This window comes from Aspergillus chevalieri, chromosome 4 (genome assembly GCF_016861735.1).
Source record: "Aspergillus chevalieri M1 DNA, chromosome 4, nearly complete sequence".
NCBI lineage: Eukaryota > Fungi > Ascomycota > Eurotiomycetes > Eurotiales > Aspergillaceae > Aspergillus > Aspergillus chevalieri.
The window spans coordinates 1,759,693-1,784,055 of record NC_057365.1 but is presented as its reverse complement, the minus strand read 5'-3'; the positions used below and the strand labels follow the sequence as shown (position 1 = coordinate 1,784,055).

Here is a 24,363-nt window from a genome sequence, read left to right as displayed (position 1 = left end):
GGAAGAGAATGAGGACTGATTAGATCGGACAACGATGTGCCCAACTTGTCATCTGGCTCTTTGCTAATTTCTCGGACAAGAAGCATGATGATAATGCATATGACCTGATACGATTACCGTATATCGCAATTTGACATACCGGCTACGGCATACAAAGCGTCGACTTGCATTCCCGGCATCCCCGACCTTGTGCACTCGGTACATTCCTGAGCATGGCCAGTTTAATTGGCATAACATTCCAACGCCCCTCATTACATATGCACCCAATTCCCAATGAGCACGAGCAAAGCCGCGCGCCGTCGCAATGTGATTCTGTATTTCCCACCACTCCCTTCTTTAACCACCCTCCATATGGTACTTCCAACGACGTAACCATTCTACAGCCACTTCGAATCAGGCAATTCACCACCAGCCCCAGCCTCCCGCTCGGACGGTATGGGCTGGCTCAGTGTCTTATTCTCTCCTGAGAGTCTGATCTGTCGATAATCATTGTTTCGCTTTCCAAAAGAGTTGTCACTATGGACGGTGATTTTCAACTACCTAACGGACACCTTCTCAACTTGAACCCGCGGCCTCGTAACAACAGCAAAGCAAACCGGCAGCCTCCTGTCACTTCTGATTTGAAACTGCCACAGAGCCGAGAGCGAGAGCATTCGAACCGGATCGAAGGGAAGACTACGACACGGCCGGATCCTAACGCGATGCCGCAAACCAGTCCATCTGGGTTAGCTACGAAGCTGCCAATGCCCAAGAGCTTCGTGGACAAAGGCAAAGGAAGGGGCAAACGGGAGGACAAGCAACCATACGTTGAAGATGAGGAGGAGGACACGCCGCCTACGACATCTGAAAATACCCCGGAGAGATCGACGAAGAACCACGATCACCATTGGAGTAAACTCCGCGAGAAGCTTGATAAGGACTCGCCATTGATACAAAAGAGCAAGGAGAAACAGAAGGAGTATTACCAAGGGGCTTGTCAGAAAATCAAGTCATTTGCGAACGGCCCGCGAAACGAAACGGCTAAGAACAGTAAGTACGGCGAAATCAATGCGAGCGACACCGAACTTCCTGCACGAGGGGCAACAGGTATTCCTAGTCCTAGCAATCGGGCTCGGAGTGCTTCGGGAGTTATCACTCGCGCTCCGGCTATCCGCCAGCCTCCAAAACAGAAGAAACAGCAACAGCAACAGCAACAGCAACAACAAAAAGATGAGCAACCCGCTCCTCTCCGGATCAAGAAATCCCCTTCGCGACAGCCGTCCGAAACCACCGATAACGCTACCGATTCGTCCGCCTATTCACAATTCTCTACCTCATCAATTTCAGGTCGTGCTAGCTCGAATACTGAATGGGAGGATAAATTCGTCGTCAATATGCCATCGGCCACGGAACCAAATCCGCCATTCTTGACGGCTCAGCAAATCGTTGAGTTCCAGAAGAGCATGGAGAAGGTGCGACGAGAGGGAGGAGATATGGTGCATCCCGATACTTGCCCCAGTCCTCGTACTACAACGCCCGAGGGCAAGGCCGATACGCCAGAGAAGACATCTGGACGCGACGATTCTAACCCGGAGAACAAAATGCAAGACAACACAAACGATGATCCCATTAATCCTCCACAACGAAGGTACTATTCGCCTGAAGAAATAGGAAAGAAGAGGTGTAGCACAATCTGGGAGGAGGCACCTTCGAAAGCAAAGCAAAAGAATCCTGATTCCAAGTCAGATGGCTCGTTCTTGGGATGCAAGGAAATCAACCAAGAAGAGAAAAACCCGGATGAGATCTTGTTCTTCTCAACGGCAACTGAGCGCCCGAAGGTCGTCGACATCCCAGCACCGATTTCGAGGAAGCCAAGAGCTAAAGCGAAGCCGGCTGGTCGTCGTCTGCCTGGAGATATGAATGGCAATATCATGGCGTACAGAGAGTGGAGATCCCTCTCCGATAACTTGATGAATCGTCAACGTTCGAAGCAGGCTCCCAAGACCATGTGTCAAGAGTCCGTGTGTCAGCCTCAGGGAAAAGGCCAGGCGCCCCCAAAAAACCCTGGGAAGGAGAATCCACGGAACTCGGAAAATCTAAAGGAAGACGAGGTTTTCATGAACACGGCAACTGTCTCGCGCGCTCCAGTTGGTAAGACAAATGCTAGAAGATCATCATCCTCGCAACTACTACAATCGAATTCTCGAACCACCGGAGACTCGACACCAACATCCCGGGTACCCATGTCGAGGTCACCGCCATCTGGATTACGACCAGGGATACCAAGGCCGCTCGACGACAAACAAAACACACCCTCGAAGTCCCCATCAAATCTTACAAGCATTTCCTTCAACAAGACCCGCGGGCAATCCGAGCGAAACTCTGACTCTCCACGAGGTATCCGTGGAATAATGCGCTTTCCAGGGATGAGGAAGTCATCCACAGAGCAAAATGCGGGCACGAATAGACGCCAGTCGTCTATGCCAATGCCAACAAGCAAAAGTGGCAGCGGAGAGATGAGAAGTATCTCCAATCCAGCCCGAGTCACCTCCGAGCCATCGTCTAAGAGTGTGTCTCCAGTCTCATCGGTCGTCCCGCAAGAAAATGGAGATAAGGACTCGAGCACGGAAATCATGAATGTCGCCGAAATCGATGGGGAACAACTGCAGCGAGAGAGAGAAAAAAACGCTACCACCGATTCTCCCGACAACGCTGAGAACAGTGACAAGGAAGACGCAGTATACCCCTTGACAATATCTCTTCTCTTTGACATCCTAATCCTATCTGTCGCATACATACAACGCCTCTCCAGCGAATTCCTGGGAAACGAATACCCGCAAGTAATTTTGCAAAGCGTCGTGGAAATGCTCGAGCACTGCGCCCATGTCAGCAGACACATCTCTTTCGCCTTCTCGACATACAGGTCCACAGGGTCCTGGCCAAAATCGGGCAATGGAGACCTTTGTGGCTCTCTCACGGATATAGCGCAGGCCATTGTTTATCTTATTTCGCTGGGGTTTATGATGATTATTATCGGTAGGGCTGCTGGGTATGTTGTCATTGTTGGTAGTTGGGTGGTATGGATGGCGAAACCTTTTGGTTGGGCATTTGGGTTGGTGGCTAGAGCGCTTGTGCCGTGATTCCGTCCGCATATGACAAGTTAAGACCAGCGAGGGTGTTGAAGTTTGGTGAATCCTGTATGATTGCTTATTTGTTTATGTGTTTCTTTTCTAAATTTGTATTATCAGTTAGTTATAGTTAGATTGCATAGCATTATCAAAGCATGCTTGCCGTGTAGCTCTACAATTACGTATATCATTCAATAGACACTTCATATGTGTAAGCGTTTTATATTTTGCCCCCATTCTGAGGTGAAATTGGCCTCAAAAGGTGAGAGAAAGAGAGAGAGAGAGAGTGTGTGTGTGTGTGTTTTAACCCCTCGTCACTCGTTGACCGCGCCCTTGGGGTTAACGAAGAAGTACAGGCCAGTAGCATCCACAGGGCCGACTCCGTGCAGAAATTGAATCTCTACCCTAAACTGTAGGAACAAGAATCGATAGCCAACAGACGGTTTTGGAGACGCGTAGACTTTTGCGGTGGATCGAGTAACTGCTGTTCCATTCAGCGGCTAGTGCCATGCTGGTCCATACGCTATTTGCTATGAAGTAAAGGACTGAGAAGATAAGTTGAGGGATGTTGGCAATATTGTGTTTGGAAATAACGTTTTCGGCCATCCAGATCCTCTGATGAAGGTTATGGGCTCGATTGCTGACAGTCCAGTGAACCAGTTACCTTGAATGTCTTCAAATCCCTTTGTGTGTATCCGTAAAAGTAAAAGGCAAGTCAGAGAACAAACTCACGACGAAAGACAGACAACCTATCGCCTGGTTGATAGAGCTAAAAATCACATTTTGCGCTCGTATCTATACCGAAATTGAGCATTGTTGCACTCTGGCCTGGCCACTGATTCCCTTGGATCTTTATGAGGCATTCTTACCTAAATTTGTCCGCCCTGGTGATATCTTTATGCATGATGGAGCACCAGTGCATCGGGCGCACGTTGTGATAGAAATCCTCCAACAACTAGAGATAACTGTCATGGTCTGGCCACCTTACTCACCTGATTTGAATCCAATTGAGAACCTCTGGGCAATAATGAAACAGCAAATCTATAAGCTCTATCCTGAACTAGAGCACGCCCGTGACACTGAAGATACACGGGAGAGGTTAATAGCAGCAGCTAAGGAAGCCTGGCAGGCAATTGATGAGCAGGTGTGCATTAAGTTGTCAGAGACAATGCCGCATCGTGTTAAGGCTGTTATTGAGGCCGACGGCTGGTATACAAAATATTAGTTTCCTTGGAGGTTTAGACCGGCAGAAAAATTGAATATTACTAGTTGTTGAAAAGCGGTGTGGGGCAGCAGTATCTGGGGGGTTCAGACTTTCTGCACCTCACTGTAAATCGAAGCCAAATGCCATGATAAGCGCGTGCAGTAATTATACCTGAAGCGGAAGATTTGTGTTACCCAGGAGAAGACTGTGAGATATAATAATAGAAAAACATACAGACGAGATGACCAATGGTGGCCCTTTTCTCAGTTTGTCTAGTCTCAATTCGGTGACAGTCAGCATAGATACGGTGATCGCTAGGCTGACAGCACAATTGACCCGTGCAGGGGTAACAATAGACGACGGTCTTTAAGCTCAAGGATCCATAGACAACTATAGAGCTGTAACAAGAGGCTATTCCTGTAGAATGCCGCTTTATCAATTGATAGCTTTTGCAGATGGTTGGTGTTGAATATACGAGGGATCTGCGAGGACGCACACGAAACTACGAAAGAGAAGATACTTTGATGCATTCCCAATCACTTGCAAGCGCCAATAAAGTAAATAAACAGCTTATGCTTTTTAGTTGTTTTCTATAGGTATCCTATTTAGAGGTATCCGTATCGCAGATTTATATCGCCCCTGTTACCCACCACATCACACCTTGCAAGTAGTCTTTCCGAAATAGACAATATACATAACCAAGAAACAAGAGATGCATCAAAGAAAATACATCAAACCATCCAAACAAAGACTCCATATCCCGTGTTGAAGAGGATCACACTTTTTAAGCACCATGCACATTTGCAACCCAACTCCGTCGAATCCATAGTGTTGAATAAACCAGCCCTTTTCGTAATCCGTTTCTGTCTATCGGAAGAGAAGAAAAAGAATAATTATGTTGAATGTAATCGATAAAGAAAAATAATGCGGGGGTATATGTTGTTGAAATCAAATCGCTCGCTAAGAAGAAATCGTTGAGAGGTCTTCAGTCATTTCACCATAAACACGTTGCAATGCCTGCAATCTGCGCAATATCGTTGAGATAGATGTTGAATTAGTATAGCATTAGAGGTTGAAGTTAGGAATTCCTCGGCAAAAGGCATTCATATCGCATATTGAATGTTATCCAAGGGTCGGCGTCCCGCAAGTCACTTAGTTGGCTGCGGCAGCTTCAGCTGATGCTCCGTTCTGTTGAGGTACCAGTACATCCCCAGAGACTTCAACGTCAAGATCCTTGACATTCAAGCCATCAAACAATCGATAGATATCGTAAGTGTTGTGGAAATCGTTGTTGACTGTTGCCGGTCAAGTTAGCACCCACACAGCGTATACAAGGTCCAGAGAATACATACCGATGTTGACAAGGGACCAATTATCCACGACACTCTGGATCAACTTCCTACTTGGGCTGGCGGCGTCGTGGCATTTGGCCCAGTCCTCGCCCAGACGATAGGCCTCGTCCTTCCAAGCCAGGAAACTGACCGTTTCCACAATCGTAGGTTGGATGACCTCGCGTCCCGCGAAAATACCCCATGTCAGCGCATTCGGGCTGTCAAGAGTGTTCGTTCTCAAACTGCCGGTCTTCGAAACGGCGTGGTATGTCAGGTCTGCATTCTTCTCGATGCGCGAGACCAGCTCATCGACGACGTCGTTGGGCACTAACAGTTCAAGGTATGCTTTTTGGTAGACATAGCCATTCTTTGGTCCCCATCCGTGCACTGGGTGAGAGGACTTGGCGCCATTGACGGCAGGCTGTGAGTTGATTGTTAGGAAGCCTCTACTGTTGAGGTTGATCAGGTTCTCCATGATGGCATCGGCCTCCCCTGAAATGGCGGTGTCACTCCATGGCAGTCGCGATAGCTCGCCCTTCAAATAGCGAATAAAAATGGTCGTGATGTCTTGCACAGACTTTGGTTCGCCCCACAATTTGATGTTCTGCTCGTTCGTACCCTTCAGGCCTACACCATAGGCATCAAGCTCACCAAAGGCAGGTGATCGGGAGTCGGTCCAACGGCCGTTCGGGTACTCGTCCCAAGTCTGAGTACGCGCAATATAGGACGAGTTCCTGTTCCGCCAGAAGATAGGACGAACATCTTCTGCGCGCCGCTTGAGACCAAGCGACGGACGCCATGGGAGAGGTTTGGGGAGCGGTGTCTCTTCGGATGGCAAGAGCTTCAATTCTTCGAGGACCAATTGTGTCGCTTGTTGAAGGTTCATCGTATAGCTATTTTATTCTTATTAGTTCTCCTTTCTTCACTTCTTCATATGACATACGACAGTGACTCACAAATGAAGGTGCTTGATCAACCCAGAATCAAGAAGTCGCCGGCACATGTTAGCAATCAGAGTCTTTCCGATATCTCTCACGGCTGCATCATCATTCTTCACGGGCTCCAGGGCGTCAAGCCAGTCTTGAGGAATACGTGCCTTTGTCCAGTTCGCACGTCGGAGGAATGCCGCATATGTTTGGATTGGCATGATACCCGGGAGAATAGGAACGGTGATGCCCTTAGCTCGGCACTTCTTAACCCAGTTGATAAAGTTGTCCGTGTCGTAGAACATCTGTGTGATCACAAATGAACTTCCCGCATCAATCTTCTCCTTCAAGTGATCGATCAAGAGATCAACATCCGGGTTGTCGTCCGCGCCTTCCGGATAACCTCCCACGCCAATATCGAAGTGGTTGCCATATTTGTCCCGGATGTACTTAACAAGATCTTTCGCGTAGCGGAATCCTCCGTCAACTACTTCCCACTGCTCCTTGTCACGGGGCGGGTCTCCACGCAGGGCCAAGATGTTGGTACAACCAGCCTTGTAGGCAGCGTGGAGAGCAGCATCCACCTTCTCCCGCGGCATGTCCGTGCAAGTAAGATGCATACAGGTCTCCAGTCCATACACCGATTGAGCAACATTCACCATTTCGCAAGTCAAATCGGACAGTCGACCACCAGCACCCCAGGTGATATCGATGAACTCGGGACCGAGAGAGTGCATGCGATCCATTCTGTCGTAGAGGTTCTGAACACCCTGGGCCGTCTTCGGAGGGAAGAATTCGAACGAGATGCCTGTCTTCCCGTTGGCCTCATTTTGGGCGAGCTTTTCCTTGACGTGCATTTCGAACAGCTAATTGTATCCCGCGTCAGTTAGCAATTGAAGCGAGTTGCAACATCCATGTGAGCATGTATATTTGGCAGCTTACCAAAATAACTTAATAAGAGAAAAGTCCAGAATAGCCTGAGCTTTGGCAATTCTCCCGTCCGAGCCGTGCTAAGGACGTGCTGACGAATCCCCGCACTGCACAGGCGAGGTATAGAAAAAAAAGTGAGATAAAACAGACAATAGGCAGAGGCCTCGAAGAAAAACGGGGACGGGGCACAAGAACGAGGAATTGAAAAAGGGAGAGAAGAGCGAAGGAGACGGGGAGAATGTCCTCGAGCGGAGAGCGGAGGGGTTGCCCACGTGACCGATCTCGGCCTCCGATGCTGTGTTACTTAGCAGCAGGTTTTCCAGCAACTCCAGGCATTTAACAGAGATTCGAAATGTTTATGATCTAATTCTCGTAGTTAAGAAACCTTACTTGAATACAGATTGAATGCGCATAGGCATACCGTGCAAATGGCGGAGAGCGTCGCAAAGCCCCTCATTCCTCTGCGATACCGGATGGGGAAATCCAGAAAAAATCTCACGAAACTGCCTCTTGATCTCCAATTCACCGCTGTCACCTCTCTACCCCCACGACCGCCTTAATTGCCATACTTCTAAATCGCCTTGGGCCTCTTCTCTGAACAGCGACAGAAAGTTCCCCGTATACAAAGACACAAAACACACACCATGTCGGCCGCAACCATCCCTCCCCCCGCCGCGGACCAGGACTACAAGGGGACGCTGCTCCCGCTTCTGATGTCCAACAATGTCCTTTCGTTCGGATCTTACGTGCTAAAGTCCGGCCGGGAATCCCCCTACTTCTTCACCTCGTCGCTCCTGCACACGGCCCCATTGCTCCGCGCGACCTCCGCCGCCTACGCCAGCGTCCTGGCCGCCGAACCCTTCGTCACCATCGCTGCTGACGGCACCAAGACCCCGAACTTCGATATCGTCTTCGGTCCTGCCTACAAGGGTGTTCCAATTTGTGCCGCTGTGGTGAACGAGTTGGCCGTGCGGGACTCGCTGTCCCCTTCGCCCAAGGGTACCTGGGATAACGTCAGCTACTCTTTCAACCGCAAAGAGGCCAAGGCGCACGGCGAGGGAGGAAACATTGTTGGGGCTCCGTTGAAGGGCAAGCGGGTGGTGATTGTCGACGATGTCATCACCGCGGGTACTGCGCTGCGCGAGGCAGTGTGCATCATTGAGAAGGAGGGCGGTATTGTGTCGGGCGTTGTCATCCTGCTGGATCGGGAGGAGAGAGTCAGTGATGCTGAGCCCAAGAGCGCTGTTGGTGTTGCTCAGAGAGATCTGGGGGAGAACATCCCCATCCGCGCCGTCATTGGTCTCCACGATTTGATTGAAAAGTTGGGTAGTGAGATTGGAGACGGCGAGGTGCAGCGGTTGAAGGACTACCGGGCTCGTTATGGAGCGGAGTAAACTCCATTATTCTCTACGTGTCTCTGAGGATAATTTAGAAAATGATACCAATGAATTGCATATTTTCATATTGTCACGTTCGGAGAAGGCAAAGCAACTTTCGAGATAGGGATAGGTCTTATTTCCCAAGCTTTTGCATGCACATGGTACGTTGTCTGTCTAGATGTACCTCGTGTGGGTTCGAAGGCAGGTGAGCTTGAATGTATGCTGACCGGATGCTGTCAAAGCGTATATAAATAGCAGTAATGTACGCTGTATGCCCCGGTACAAAAATCTGGATTGGATAAATGCAATCCACTTCATTCCGGTTTCTTTTTATACCGTTTGAAGCGCAATTAAAATATATTTTGTGGAGCTGTAAAATATACGATGTGCCAATATTGGAAAATACTGTTTTTGCTTTGAATTCAGGATCTAGGTATGCATAAGGACGCAGGGAATATACGTCTGTACTTGTGAACTGTGCATGAATACAGTGCTGTATTCATGTCAGTTGTGATAGCCCGAGATACTTTGATAGTTTGGCTATCTGATTCCAAGTGTCATATCGGTCATTTGATAATCCTGTTCCTTCGAATGCCATGCCATGTACGGAACATCAATTGACACAGCACATCCGACCGCCATGTGCGAGTGCATGAGCTACTGAACTGTAATGCATATCTCTAGAACATGGTGGCGCAGACAGCTGAGGCAGAGTCTTCCGGATATGAAAAGTTAGAACAGTAGTCCTCCAGTCGTTGACATCGCCATATCGGTCTTGATTATGCCGGTACGTGAACGTTCCTCCGAAAGTATACTTTGTATATGCCATTTTGAGTCTAGTGGCTCGCCCAATGCTCTGTTTTTAGCATCCTTCCGTATCTGATTGGGCAGTTCAAAACGCCGAATATTTCCAGTGGCTTCGGGAGTCAGGTGGGTCTGATAGGAAAAACTGGTCTCACTTTCGAGTGTCACGATGGTGCCAGAAATACTAATACGGCGATAGCTCGGCCGGAACCAGCCGCCAGCGAAAGCATTTTCCTGTTTTGATGAAAACCGGAAATTGAACGACATCCGGCTATCACGATGGGAAGGATATATCTGCTGGGCTTACCACATAATGTACAAGCATAATAACACTGGTCAGGACACCGCATGATAAGGGGAGGTGTCCGGTGTTCGTCCCCAAGTGATCATCCTGATCATCAAGCGATCATGAAGGGCTGACTGTCAAAGTCCCTTTAGGAACCGATTTGCCGGTTGTATGGGGCGCGCTAAACTACACGGCGCTGTTGCCAAATTGAGAGCCGCGCTAGTCGGGCGCTAACTGAGGATTGTCTCGGCGAGATCGGTCCCTGGCACTTGGATCGTCGCCAAGTTAGGCTTAGCGTCGGTGTCAAGCCCACTTGACATGGATTATTTTTACTTTTCCGTATCGCGTGTTACATGAAATTTTCACAGGTTAATATCTTTACGCAGTACGAAGTATAGAGTTTACAGTAGTGTATCGATTTCTAGAGGCACTTACATCACATCCGTACCATGTACAAGCCGGAAAAATCATTCATTCCCATGCAATAGAAAGAAAAAAAAAATCAATGTGGCTACTGCATAAGCAAGGGATCCTGTTTGTTGCCACATCGAATTTTCCAGGCAATGGAACATGGAGTACGGAGTCGAATAATCTATAAAGCTGGATGTTATCCCCGGATCATCGAGGATCGCCATAATGAATGTCGTCATCGAGTGATTTTGCTCTGGTATCCTGTAGTGCAGGCACTCATCTCGTCTGCTCTAATGACGCCTCTCAAGGAATACGCGATTTTCGAATGCCGCTATACGAACCACACAAGAGAGCGCACATTGGGAAAGCAATAGTACAGCGGAAAGGTAAAGAAGATCTCTGCACTCCGTACCAGCACGTTCATCTAAAGTACTGTGTACAGCACCGAGTACCTTACAGCCACATACAGCCTCATTAAAGAAAATTATTTACTGATAATAGGACCCCTTCCGAATCACTCCAAAACGGCTAATTCCAGTTCCCTCCAAATTACCCCGGCAAGGAGCCTGCTTATGACTGTGTAATTACACTTGTTCTTGGACCCTTGCCCGGTGTTACCGCTAATTGAGTTTCCGAGAACCCGATTGGTTGATATCTGTAGTTTCAACTGCTCGTGTTTTGTAGGGTTCGGTTTGTCGACCTAAACAGGCTATCTCCCGCATGTTTGTTTATGTATTCCATGCTATTCCCATATCCGAGAGCTGGATCAGTGAATGGGGAGTTTTTCTTTTTTTTTTTTTCTCTTTTTCTAGAACGTGGGACTTAGGACTTATCGTTTTGTAGCAAGATACTAGTTTTATCGGCTGTCTCTGAACTGTATCATATTGGACCGGAGATTTAATATCTCGCTTAGATAGGGATGCAAGACAAATGGCGAAACTAATCAATCCGGCAAGTGGGTGGCCGACGCTGACTCGCCGGGTTTCATAGCTAGCCCTGCCAAGAATGATGCGTTAAGAATGATCCCTACCGAAGCAGCATCATAGCACAATTTTGTGCCATACAGATGCCGGATAGCAAGACATTGACAATGCTGCAGCAGACGGCCAATTTGGGCTTATTGTCATCTGCGTTTCCTGACATAAAAGCACGTTAGGGACACCTGAAGATGTCGGGCTGGTTGTGCCTCCAAAAACTCCAACATGTTGCGAATATTTGATACACCATATCTCAATTCCTTTTCTTCCTTCCACCGCTCTTCAATTCTGATAAACAATGCATTGTCCGAACTTTGGATACATCCAATGTCGGTAACGCCGTGTAAAATACCAAACGAACTGGGGCCCACTCGACCCACATGTACCGTAAATAGCGTACCAGATCGAATATCACGTATTTTCTTTTCTTGTTTTTTCCTTCCCTCGGCTGTCTTGCTTCAATACGGACCAATTTGCCCTTTCCCCAGCATTAGCTTTGGATCCTGTCTTGGAATAGAAATGGATAGAATAAAAAGAACCAAATCAGGTCACCACGAGCCGTTAGTGTCCAACGAGATGAGCCATCCCCACAATTCTCCGAAAGGTATCTCATATCCCTACGGACCAGAGCTTTTGCTAGAAGCAGAAACAGTGGTAGAAAGAGGCTCAGCAAAGGCAGGCCAAGATCAATATGTCCCTCGCTGCCTGTCCTCGGAGGTTATCATTCACCGCTCTTAATCGTCTGTCTTCCTTTTTCTCTTCTCTGTACCTCTCTTCCTGCAAGTGATTGATCTTCTTAGGCTTGCACCTCTACTGCTGAAATATTTTTTTTCTTTTGTTATTTTTATCTCTATATCGCTATCTCTCATTTCTATCTTCTACTTTCGAACAGCTCGTTATCTTTTCATTCGTTTTTGTCGGACTTTCGGTCTTGTGTGAGTTTCTTCAGATCACCACCACCAGAGAGAGGAATCACTGGATTCTGGGATATATTTTAATCACGGCCTCACGCTCTCACTCGACCTCTGTCTATCTCTACTTCCTTACTCGTTCTCTCACATCCTCTACAATCGCCTTCGATTACGACACATGACTGACGCATAGGACGATAAACACGGTACAATCGAGCTGCCGCCAACATGAGGTGGGGGTCTCCAAGTGCGTTGCTTGCGTTTTTCGCAACCACAGCAGTGGGCTGGCCCTACGATGAGTCACTCCTCCAATACAACCTCAACCAGAACAAGACCGCGACCAACCCCGCAGATTACTGGATCGACTGGCCGGGTCACATATATTTCCCTTCGCCGGATAACTGGCGCTTCCCTGTATATACCCTTTTCCTGGACCGGTTCGTCAACGGTGACCCCGAGAACGATAACATCAATGGCACCCTCTTCGAACATGACTTGGGGTCGAATCAGATGCGTCACGGTGGTGATGTAGCTGGATTGGTTGATACGTTGGATTACCTGCAAGGAATGGGCATCAAGGTAAGCTTTCATCTTTTTTAGCTTGGCCATAGCGGAACGAAGCTAACATCAATAGGCCGTTTACCTTGCAGGAACGGTTTTGATGAACCAACCATGGGGTTCGGATGGTTACTCGGCTTTGGATACCACTCTGTTGGATCAGCACTTTGGCAACATTGACACATGGAGAAAAGCGATCACTGAGATCCATAACCGTGGTATGTACGTCATCTTTGACAATACCATCGCAACGTAAGTCCATTCTTCTCTATCGACCGTTGTGAGCGCTCCGCGAAAACTGACCAAATTCGTAGCATGGGTGACCTGATTGGCTTCAAGGGCCACTTGAACGAAACTACGCCGTTCTCAGTCAAGGAGCACGAAGTACTCTGGAAATCTGATCGTCGCTATGCTGACTTTGATATCGGAAACACCTACAATCAAACCTGCGATTATCCTCGGTTTTGGTTCGAAGATGGTTACCCAGTCGACTCATCTGTCACAGACCAACTGAAAGGCTGCTATGACAGTGATTTTGATCAGTACGGTGACCGTGAGGCCTTTGGTGTCTTCCCCGACTGGCAACGTCAGCTGGCAAAATTCGCCTCCGTCCAGGACCGTCTCCGTGAATGGAATCCCAGCGTCAGAGAGCGACTCATCCGACACTCCTGCATGATCATCCGTGCTTTCGATATCGACGGTTTCCGTTACGACAAAGCCACACAGGCCACCGTGGATGCCCTGGGCGAAATGTCCAGTGCTTACAGAGAATGTGCCCGGAAAGTTGGTAAAGAAAACTTCTTTATCGCCGGTGAAATTACAGGCGGAAACACCTTTGGTTCCGTCTATCTCGGCCGTGGCAGACAGCCCAACCAATATCCTAACGATGCTGAAACGGCGGTTACGATGAACAACATGTCGGCCCAGCAATACTTCTTGCGAGAGCACGGCCACGAGGCTATCGATGCGGCGGCTTTCCACTATTCGGTCTACCGTTCCCTGACTCGGTTCCTGGGAATGGATGGTAACCTGGCTGCGGGTTATGATACGCCGGTCGACTGGACCGATGCCTGGAACCTGATGCTTGTGTCCAACGATATGATTAACGCAAACACGGGTAAATTCGACCCCAGACATATGTTTGGCGCAACCAACCAGGATGTTTTCCGTTGGCCTTCCATCCAGTACGGCGTCGAGCGACAGCTCCTGGCTTTGTTTATTACGACCCTGCATCTTCCCGGTATTCCGTTGCTATTGTGGGGAGAAGAACAAGCGTTCTACGTCTTGGATGCGACAGCTTCTAACTATATCTATGGACGTCAGTCGATGTCGCCCGCCACCGCATGGAAGACGCATGGTTGCTTCAGTCTCAAGTCCTCCCAGTACTACCAATGGCCCCTTGAGGCAGCGCTGGAAGGTTGTCACGACGAGACAGTCACATACGACCACCGGGATCCCTCGCATCCTGTGCGAAACATCATCAAGCACATGTACCAAATGCGCCAACAGTATCCCGTGCTGAACGACGGGTGGCTTGTTCAGAAGCTATCTAACCGGACACGAGACATTTACCTACCCGGCTCCAACGGAACTGCGACAGAAACCGGCATGTGGTCCATCCTCCGGGACGTGTACGGACAGCACCAGGATCTGGGATCCGATGCGGATAATCAGCCGGTGTGGCTAGTTTATCAAAACGACAACCACACCGTCGAGTACCAGTTCGACTGCAGTGACAATGACACGGCATTGATCTCTCCTTTTCCCGGCGGGACCACAGTGAAGAACTTGTTCTATCCGCATGACGAAAAGGTTTTGAAGGACGGCCCGAAAAAGCTTGGTCTGAATGGCTCCACGGAGGTCAACGGCTGCTTGGACAGCTTGACATTGAACGCGTATGAGTTTAGGGCCTATGTCCCTAAAACTCAATTCTCTTCGCCTCGTCCTATGATTACCAAGTTTGAGCCCGGTCATGACGTGCCTCTACTCTCGACAGTGCTCCCCAACACCTATGAAGATGTCGATATCAAGATTTATTTCTCCACCGAAATGGACTGCGATTCTGTCACCAAGTCGATCTCGTTCAATTCATCCACAGAGGCTGACAAGACTGCTTCCCTCGATACCAATAGTGTCAATTGCAGCCCCATCTCCGTCGACAAGACTTCTTGGCCTGGTCAAATCCCAAGTGCTTGGTATTGGTCGGCAACAATGAAGGGTGTCTACAACGGTGTTCACCGTTTGACAGTGAAGAACGCAACTACCGCTGATGGAGCTTTCACGGATGCTGTCGACCACTTCCTCATTCGCATTGGACAGCGCGATAACCCGATGTTGTTCCCTTCGGCCAACTATTCCAGCAGTTTGCTTCACCAAACGAACAACGGGACCTTGTTCATCCAACATCACGCAGCCGGAGCCGACAAGTACCGCTATTCGACCAACTGGGGCAGCACATTTTCAAAATGGCTCCCGTACACCGGTGGAAACGACACCATTGAAGAATTGGAATGGTCCGGAACCAAGCAGCAACGGTGGCAAGGAAAGCACGTTCGTGTCGAGTACTGGAACAGATGGACCGGTAGCAGCGACTACGTTCAAGAAGGAGATACTGACTGGGACGGCAAAACAGAACGACGATTCCCCCATCTCTTCTTCAACGGTCCCTACAATCAGTATGGATATGATGCTGGTCTGCACAATGTCGTTGAACAGGATAAAGATGGGCTATGGAAATACCGATTCGTGTCTGAGTGGCCTGCCCAAGGTCAATTCAATGTCTGGGGCATGGATCCAAATGGCAAGCCTGATGAAAGCTACGTATACGGAGATGCTGATGGTGATGCGATTTTGGACCGCCTGCCACCATCCTCGCTCAGCGCAACCCTTGTCAATGTCACGGATCATCCCCCCTCTCCTTACTTGGCATGGAGATTCCACGTTAATGACGCGACCATGAAGTTTGAGCTTATCCCTGTAGGCTCGAAATATGCCCAGATGGCCATGTACTTCCTGTTTTGGCTAATGCCAATCGTGTCGGCGGTCGCATGCGTGTACGTCTTCATGAAGTCGTTCTACCAGATCAAGTTCAACCAGATTGGTGTCAGCGAGAAGAGAGGACTCCTTCCTCTTGCTCTCCGCCGGAAGTTGAAGAGGCGCAACCTTGAAGAGGGCGAAGCGATGAATCCTCTGATGCGTCTCGCCAACAAGTCCGGTTTCCTCCAGAGCACATCCGCCTTTGGTGTGGCGGGCAAGGACCGCCGAAAAATGGCTCTCATCGCCACTATGGAGTACGACATCGAAGACTGGGGCATTAAGATCAAGATCGGTGGTTTGGGTGTGATGGCTCAATTGATGGGCAAACATCTTGGCCACCAGGATCTCATTTGGGTTGTTCCTTGTGTTGGAGGTGTCGATTACCCTGAAGATCGTCCAGCCGAATCCATGTTCGTCACTGTCCTGGGCAATCCATACGAAGTCAAGGTCCAGTACCACACGTTGAACAACATCACCTACGTTCTTCTTGACGCTCCTGTGTTCCGCCAGCAAACCAAGGCTGAGCCCTACCCAGCCCGCATGGATGACTTGGACAGTGCCATTTACTACTCCGCATGGAATCAGTGTATTGCGCATGCGATCAAGCGATTCCCCATTGATCTGTACCACATCAACGACTACCACGGCTCCGTTGCTCCGCTTTACCTTCTTCCTCAGACCGTTCCTGTTTGTCTTTCTCTCCACAATGCTGAGTTCCAGGGTCTGTGGCCTATGCGTACCCAGAAGGAGAAGGATGAAGTTTGTTCGGTCTTCAACCTCGATATGGATACCGTGAGTCGCTATGTCCAGTTCGGTGAGGTTTTCAACCTGCTTCATGCGGGTGCAAGCTACCTCCGTGTTCATCAGCAAGGCTTCGGTGCAGTCGGTGTATCTAAGAAGTACGGAAAACGGTCTTATGCTCGTTACCCCATCTTCTGGGGGCTGAAGAAGGTTGGCAACTTGCCTAACCCTGATCCCTCGGATACTGGAGAATGGAACAAGGAGCTTCCCAAGGAGAGCGACATTCAAGTTGACCCCGAGTACGAATCGAATAGAGGCGAACTCAAGCGTCAAGCACAGGAATGGGCTGGTCTCGAGCAAAATCCTGACGCGGATCTTCTGGTGTTCGTTGGAAGATGGTCCATGCAAAAGGGTGTCGACCTTATTGCCGATGTGATGCCTGCCGTTCTCGAAGCTCACCCCAATGTCCAGTTGATCTGTGTTGGTCCGGTTATTGATCTGTACGGAAAGTTTGCGGCATTGAAGCTCGATCATATGATGAGAATTTACCCCGGGCGTGTCTTCTCTCGACCCCAGTTTACTGCGCTCCCGCCCTTCATTTTCTCTGGTGCTGAATTTGCCCTGATTCCCTCTCGTGATGAGCCGTTCGGTCTTGTCGCTGTCGAATTCGGTCGTAAGGGTGCTCTTGGTATCGGTGCCCGTGTTGGTGGTCTTGGTCAAATGCCTGGTTGGTGGTATAATGTCGAATCCACGACTACTGCCCATCTTCTGCATCAGTTCAAGGTCGCCATCGACAGTGCTCTTAACTCGAAGCTTGACGTTCGCGCAATGATGCGCGCACGATCTGCCAAGCAACGTTTCCCCGTCGCCCAATGGGTTGAGGACTTGGAAATCTTGCAGGCAACCTCTATTCGTGTTCACAACAAGGAATTGGTCAAGTCTCACGGACAGCCTTACACGCCATCTGGTTATAGTACGCCAACTGCGGGTACTGGATTGTTAGCATCTCCCATTTCGCCATCCGGAGCGATGACCCCGACAGGATTGCAGACACCACCTATGGCACACTCGAGGGAGAGCAGCTACAGCAATACCAACCGTCTCAGCACTCTTGGCCCGCAGCAACGGAACACGATTGTTTACAGCACTGATCCAACTCCCAGCCCCAGCGCCAACGAGAAGCCCAAGTCCGGGCTCAGTCGACAGCTTTCGCTTGGTGTCCGCTCTGGTCCTGGTCACTCGCATCGTCGGAGATTGAGAAAGAGCAACGCCCCTGCACTCGAGGAGAACACGGCCCACGTCGTGACCGACGCGGAAGAGGAAAGCGACGATGACAATATCCCCAGCTACTACGGAGAAGATGAATACACGCTCACTCCCGAACAAGCAGAGGAAGGTCGCCGAATGGAACTTCAACAGCAGCAGCAGGCCGCTACCCACGGTGGACTATCACCCTTCCACGCCACCATTCCTGCGCAAAGCAGGCACTTCAGCCAAGGCTCGACTGCGACAAGACAATCCATCGCCTCAACGACGCCGGGGGCATTCGATGACGGTCTTCTGGCCCCTATCAGACCCTTCGCTGAACCTGGGAACCGTCTTAGCAGCTCATCTGTGCTTTCCGTTGACTCCGTTGTTGGTGACAAGAAGGACTTCAAGCTGCAAAAGGTCGACCCGTTCTTTACTGACAGCACTGGTGAATACTACCGAGTGTTTGAGAGCCGGCTCCAGGATCTTAATGGCTCGAACTCTGAGACGCAGCTCTGCATTGAGGAGTTCTTGGTGAAGAGTGAAAAGAAATGGTTCGACAAGTTCAGGGACGCGAGGCTGGGACGCAATCATTCTCCAGCTCCGTCTATCTTCCGTGGGAAGCGTGCTGGTTCGCCGGCTGGTTCATTCTCCAACGACGATTCGGCCTCGCGCGAAAGTGGTGGCGAGGAGAACAAGGAAGCCGACGAATTCCTGCTTGGAAAGGACTACGTCCCTCCCACCGGTCTCAAGAAATGGATGCAGCTTCGCATTGGCGATTGGCCTGTGTACTCGCTTTTCCTTGGTCTGGGACAGATAATCGCGGCAAACTCCTATCAGATCACGCTGCTTACTGGAGAAGTCGGTCAAACGGCCGAGAAGCTCTACGGTATCGCGACTGTGTATCTGATCAGTTCGATTATCTGGTGGTTCATGTTCCGGTACTTCAAATCTGTGGTCACCCTCTCACTTCCTTGGTTCTTCTACGGTCTGGCTTTCGTTCTGATCGGTGTCGCTCACTGGGAGGGTAACGAGTTCAACCGCGGTTGGATCCAGAACGTCGCCAGTGGTTTATATGCTGTTGCATCGTCCAGTGGTTCTATCTTCTTCGCTCTCAATTTCGGTGATGAAAGCGGCGCTCCTGTGAAGGAATGGGTGTTCCGTGCTTGTGTTATTCAGGGTACTCAACAGGCCTATATCATCGGTCTTTGGTACTGGGGATCAACCCTAACCAAGGCGACTGCCGATGGAATCATGAATCCACAAGGGAATATTACAAACACCTGGAAGATGACGTATGTGCTACCATTTCCACCGCTATTTGATGACTCGCTAACGAGACTAGAGCTATCTGTTTACCGATTGCTGTCTTCCTTTGGGTTGTCGGTCTGCTCATCTTCTTCGGCCTGCCAAACTACTACCGCCAAGCACCAGGAAAGGTCCCGTCGTTCTACAGATCCGTGTTCAGACGCAAGATCATCCTCTGGAATTTTGCCGTTGTGATCATTCAGAACTGGTTCCTCAGTGCACCATACGGCCGTAACTGGAGCTGTACGTTTCCAAAGCCAACATATGATGAAAAGCAATGACTAATACAAGATACAGTCCTCTGGAGCTCCCAACATGCTCACGCCTGGCAAATCGGTATTCTCTGCGTTGTCTTCTTCGGTGCCATCTGGGCCCTCTTCCTCTTCATCCTCGGCTACCTCTCCAAGTCCCATTCCTGGATCCTCCCCGTCTTCGCATGCGGTCTCGGAGCCCCCCGCTGGGCCCAGATTTGGTGGGGTGTCTCCGGCGCCGGCCTCTACCTCCCCTGGGCCGGCGGCTACACAGCCGGAGCACTTGTCTCTCGCAGTGTATGGCTGTGGCTCGGTGTCCTGGATACACTGCAGGGAGTGGGTTTCGGTATGATTCTGCTGCAGACGCTGACGCGGATGCATATTTGCTTTGCGCTTATTGTCTCGCAAGTCCTGGGTTCGATTGCGACGATTTGCGCAAGGGCTTTTGCGCCGAATAGTATCGGGCCTGGGCCGATTTCGCCGGATATCACGGCTGGTGCTAGTTCTCTGGCGAATGGGTGGTTCTGGATTGCTCTTATCTTCCAGTTGTTGATTTGGTAAGCCTCTCCTCCTTTCATGACTCCTCTGCATGTTGCTAACGGTACCTACAGCGCTGGATTCCTCCTCTTCTTCCGCAAAGAGCAACTCTCGAAACCATAAGCACGCTTGTTTGTGTGCTTGTTCCCCACTATATTTACGACTTACTTATGTATAGCACATCATTACTTGCTGTTAATTACCGCCGTTTGATACCCTCTCATCCACGGCTTATGCATTTATCTGCGAGTTCGATATATAGACTTGTTTTTGTTTTGTTATTTTGATTATCTGTTCTTGGAAAGACTTATTATTATTATTATTGCATTTTCTAAACTGCACTTGTTGGATGTATCTATAATATTGTATGTTCTGTATCTGGATGGTGAAAAGAGGGATTCTATCTATTTAGATATATTTCATGTCTATGTTTAATTCTATCCGTCGGTTATCTACGAATGAATGGACGAGAATGCAAGATGAAGCATTTACCACATACACTTGTAAATGTCTGCCTTAACTACTACGATCCAAGAGAAAATCGTGTGTTCATCATTATATTCAAACCTAGAATGCATAACCATCTGGTATACTAAGAAAGATCCCAAAACAAACCCCGATGCAAAGAAACAGCTCCCTAAGAACCAGAGCACTTTTTGAAACAAACATAGCAAAACAAAGCAATTCGTATAACCGGTCATATCAGAGTAATCAGACCCCAAAGACAGGGCCCAAGTCATGAAAACAAGTGGGACAACTTTACCACTCCAGCGGCTCGTTCTTGACATCACCACGGTTAGTCTTGGGCGTAGGCGCGGCCTCAACCATGGTGGCGCCACGGGCACCGCGCTTGAGGTAGCCGCTGCCGTCCAACCAGGGGGTCTCGAGGGTACGCTTGGTCTCGAATGTGCGGATCTTGTCCTCGAGCTGGAGAGTGAGACCAATGTCGTCGAGACCATTGATCAAGCAGTGCTTGCGGAAACCGTCGACTTCGAAGTCAGCGAGCTTGTTGCCCTGCGCATCCTTGACTTGCTGGTTAGGGAGGTCGATCTCGAGTTCGCGACCGGCACGGGCTTCGTCGGCGATTTTGGTGAGAATGGCCTCGTCGGAGATGACGACGGGGAGCATGCCGTTCTTGAAGGTGTTGTTGAAGAAGATATCAGCGAAAGAGGGGGCGATGATGCACTTGATGCCGAAGTCGAGGAGGGCCCAGGGGGCGTGCTCACGGGAGCTACCACAGCCGAAGTTAGGGCCAGTGACGACCAGGATGTTGGAGTTGCGGTAGATGCCCTGGTTCAGGATGAACTCTGGGTTTTCGGTGTTGTCGGGGTGGTAACGCAGTTCGTAGAAGGCGGCGCTGCCGAGACCGGTACGCTTGATGGTCTTGAGGAATTGCTTGGGGATGATGGCATCGGTGTCGACGTTGGCGCGGTCCAGGGGCGCGGCAATACCCTTCAAGATGTGGAACTTGGGGAGACCGGCGGGCGAGGTACCGCCGGCGGAGGTGTTGGTATGAGGCTCATTGTCGGCGGGGAGGTCCATGATGCGGTCGAACTCCTCCTCCGACTCGGGTTCCTCATGGGTCTGTTCAACGTCCACCTTGGGCTGAGCCTTGCCCAGGACTGGGCTAGCGACGACGTGCTCCCGGACGTCGGCCAGCTTACCGACGATGGCCGCAGTAGCAGCCATGGCGGGGGACATCAGGTGGGTACGGCCACCAGCACCTTGACGACCTTCGAAGTTACGGTTGGAGGTACTGGCGCAGCGCTCCTGGGGCGACAGAATGTCAGGGTTCATACCCAAGCACATGGAGCAACCTGCCTCTCTCCACTCGAAACCAGCGTCGGTGAAGATCTTATCGAGACCCTCAGACTCAGCCTGCTGCTTGACCAGACCGGAACCAGGGACGATCATGGCACGCTTAACGTTGGAAGCAATCTTCTTGCCGTTGACCACTTTCGCGGCGGCCCGCAGATCCTCAATACGGGCATTGGTGCAAGAACCAATAAAAACCTTGTCGATCTGGACGTCCTTCAGGGGCGTACCAGCCTCAAGACCCATGTATTGGAGAGCACGCTTGCAAGAGGCCTTGCGGTTCTCATCCTCAAAGTCGTCAGGGCCCGGAACAACGCCGTTAATAGGCGCCACATCCTGGGGAGAAGTACCCCACGAGACGGTAGGGATGATATCCTTGCCGTCGAGCAGGACGGTCGTGTCATACACGGCACCCTCGTCCGACTTCAGGCTAGACCAGTAGTTGACAGCCTTCTGCCACTGAGCACTGTCGTACTTGGGAGCCAAGGGACGGCCCTTGAGATATTCGAAAGTAACCTCATCGGGTGCGATCATGCCAGCACGCGCACCAGCTTCGATGGACATGTTACACATGGACATACGGGCTTCCATGCTAAGAGCACGGATAACGGAGCCACAGAACTCAATGACGGCACCAGTGCCACCGGCAGTACCAATAACACCGATAATGTGAAGAACGACATCCTTGGAGGTGACACCGGGAGGGAGCTCACCGTCGACCTGGATGCGCATGTTCTTGCTTCTGCGGGAGATGAGGGTCTGGGTAGCGAGGACGTGCTCGACCTCAGAGGTACCGATACCAAAGGCGAGAGAGCCAAAGGCACCGTGTGTAGAAGTGTGACTATCACCGCAGACAACGGTGGTTCCGGGGAGAGTAAACCCTTGCTCAGGACCGATAATGTGGACGATACCCTGACGCTTGTCACCCATTCCAAAATATGTGAGGCCAAAGTCCTTCACATTCTCTTCGAGGGTCGAGCATTGAATCCGGGAGTCATTTTCCTCGATGAATTCGTCGACATTCTTGAAGTTCTTGCGGGAAGAGGTGGGGATGTTGTGGTCAACGGTGACCAAAGTGCAGTCCGGCCGGCGGACCTTTCTACTGGCATTCTTGAGGCCTTCAAAGGCTTGGGGAGAGGTGACTTCGTGGACAAGGTGTCTGTCGATATACAGCAGGATCGTGCCGTCCTCCTGCTCGTTGACTATGTGGGCGTCAACCACCTTATCGTAGAGGGTCTTGGGCTTCTTATCGACTGCGGGCATGATGAATATACAACAAGAAGAACAGGCTAACAAGAAGAATAAAGACTAATAGCAACAAGATATGAGAACAGTGAGGATTGGAGGAAAGAGGGAGGTTATGAATGTCCTTTACTATTGACTGTCGCGATGTCGCTCGAGGGGCTGCTCCGATCTCGGCTGGTCAGCAGTCTTTTGCCACTTATTTATTGGTAGATCGGGGGGCCCACTACCCCGAGACCGGTGCCACTTCCCCCTTTGGGTTTAGCCGAGGGCGCTTATCCGCGGTAATTCTTCTTCAGATTCTGCCGCCGACTACGGAGACTAATTGAGGCAGGCTGATTGGTTGTATTACTCCATACCCTAAACAGGACCTGGGGATGCTTTCATTTAGTACTATTATCGTCTCTGGTGACAATAGGATATGGAAAACAGTGATCTCCGTTGTAGTGTACCTGTGAAAATTCGATGGTCACTGCGCAACTCATGGATTGAATCGGAAAGCCAAATTGGCACTTCAGCATTCATCAGCACTTGCTGAACCGTGTTGGGGTGCTCGCCCATGTAACCTAGTAACTGGGCTTCGGCGTATGCCAACTAGGTAAAAATGTGTCCTCCATGTAAGTCGCAATATGGGACAACATATCATAAAGTTCAGCACGTCTGAATGACCCACCACGGTAAGAGGAAGTTCGTCAACTCTCTCCATGTACTGTGCACTGGTCAGTAAATGCAACAATTCACAAGACTCAGGGACTTACAACTTGTCCTGGCTGTTGATAAGCCTGATAAAATACCCACGATTGGGCATGTACAATCAAAGCGAGACCCGGTAGGAGGGTGGGAGAGTCCAGCTCGTTCCCTAACTGCAACAACTTCTTGAAATGAGCAGTGAGAAATACTTGAATTTGCAAAAGTGCTCCGTCGGGACTGCTATTGTTCTGTTTGGCTTTGGCACCGAGACAAAGTAGCACTTTTCGGAGCATTTGTATGCAATGATCCATATCATTCAATACAGCTCTTCAGCGCAGAAAGCATAAAGACACGAGACTTCACTCTGCAGATAGGCTTCTATAACCTGCATGATAACATGACCTGAAAGGTGAGCTTGAGCACTTGCGCTTGCTGAGTGGACCGGCTTGACTCGATCATCGGTATGCACTAGGACGTGCTGGTCCGTAATGTGCTCCTGTCATATCAAGACATCAAGTTTCCTACAAACATTGTCGCGGATGTCATCAACTTCCCTGCCCACTTGAGATATTTCAAGGTGATAATACCTTGCAATGCTGAATGGGCATTTCCCTGTTGCCTCATTCATTAATTTGATCTCTTCTGTCATGTCTTTTTGTTCTAGATTAAAT

At 49.9% G+C, this 24,363-nt stretch overlaps 5 protein-coding genes across 5 annotated transcripts; 3 read left to right on the top strand and 2 right to left on the bottom strand.

Annotated features, from left to right (window-relative positions):
* Positions 1 to 518: 518 nt before the first annotated feature.
* On the top strand, positions 519 to 3,119 carry ACHE_40649A (putative NTP binding protein; the record flags this gene model as incomplete). The annotated part of the gene is made up of 1 exon (XM_043278872.1): positions 519 to 3,119. The coding sequence occupies one exon, from the start codon at positions 519 to 521 to the stop codon at positions 3,117 to 3,119; it is 2,601 nt and encodes an 866-aa protein (XP_043136607.1).
* Positions 3,120 to 5,463: 2,344 nt separating this feature from the next.
* Positions 5,464 to 7,425, bottom strand: ACHE_40648S (methylenetetrahydrofolate reductase (NAD(P)H) MET13; the record flags this gene model as incomplete). Its single annotated transcript, XM_043278871.1, has 3 exons — positions 5,464 to 5,606; positions 5,664 to 6,535; positions 6,599 to 7,425. The coding sequence occupies 3 exons, from the start codon at positions 7,423 to 7,425 to the stop codon at positions 5,464 to 5,466; spliced, it is 1,842 nt and encodes a 613-aa protein (XP_043136606.1).
* A 717-nt stretch (positions 7,426 to 8,142) lies between these two features.
* Positions 8,143 to 8,892, top strand: URA5 (orotate phosphoribosyltransferase; the record flags this gene model as incomplete). The annotated part of the gene is made up of 1 exon (XM_043278870.1): positions 8,143 to 8,892. One exon carries the CDS (start codon positions 8,143 to 8,145, stop codon positions 8,890 to 8,892), a length of 750 nt encoding a protein of 249 aa, XP_043136605.1.
* A 3,602-nt stretch (positions 8,893 to 12,494) lies between these two features.
* Positions 12,495 to 20,068, top strand: ags2 (alpha-1,3-glucan synthase Ags2; the record flags this gene model as incomplete). The annotated part of the gene is made up of 6 exons (XM_043278869.1): positions 12,495 to 12,845; positions 12,901 to 13,076; positions 13,139 to 19,144; positions 19,195 to 19,400; positions 19,455 to 19,965; positions 20,020 to 20,068. The coding sequence occupies 6 exons, from the start codon at positions 12,495 to 12,497 to the stop codon at positions 20,066 to 20,068; spliced, it is 7,299 nt and encodes a 2,432-aa protein (XP_043136604.1).
* A 636-nt stretch (positions 20,069 to 20,704) lies between these two features.
* luA (3-isopropylmalate dehydratase LEU1) lies at positions 20,705 to 23,023 on the bottom strand (the record flags this gene model as incomplete). The annotated part of the gene is made up of 1 exon (XM_043278868.1): positions 20,705 to 23,023. The coding sequence occupies one exon, from the start codon at positions 23,021 to 23,023 to the stop codon at positions 20,705 to 20,707; it is 2,319 nt and encodes a 772-aa protein (XP_043136603.1).
* Positions 23,024 to 24,363: the final 1,340 nt, after the last annotated feature.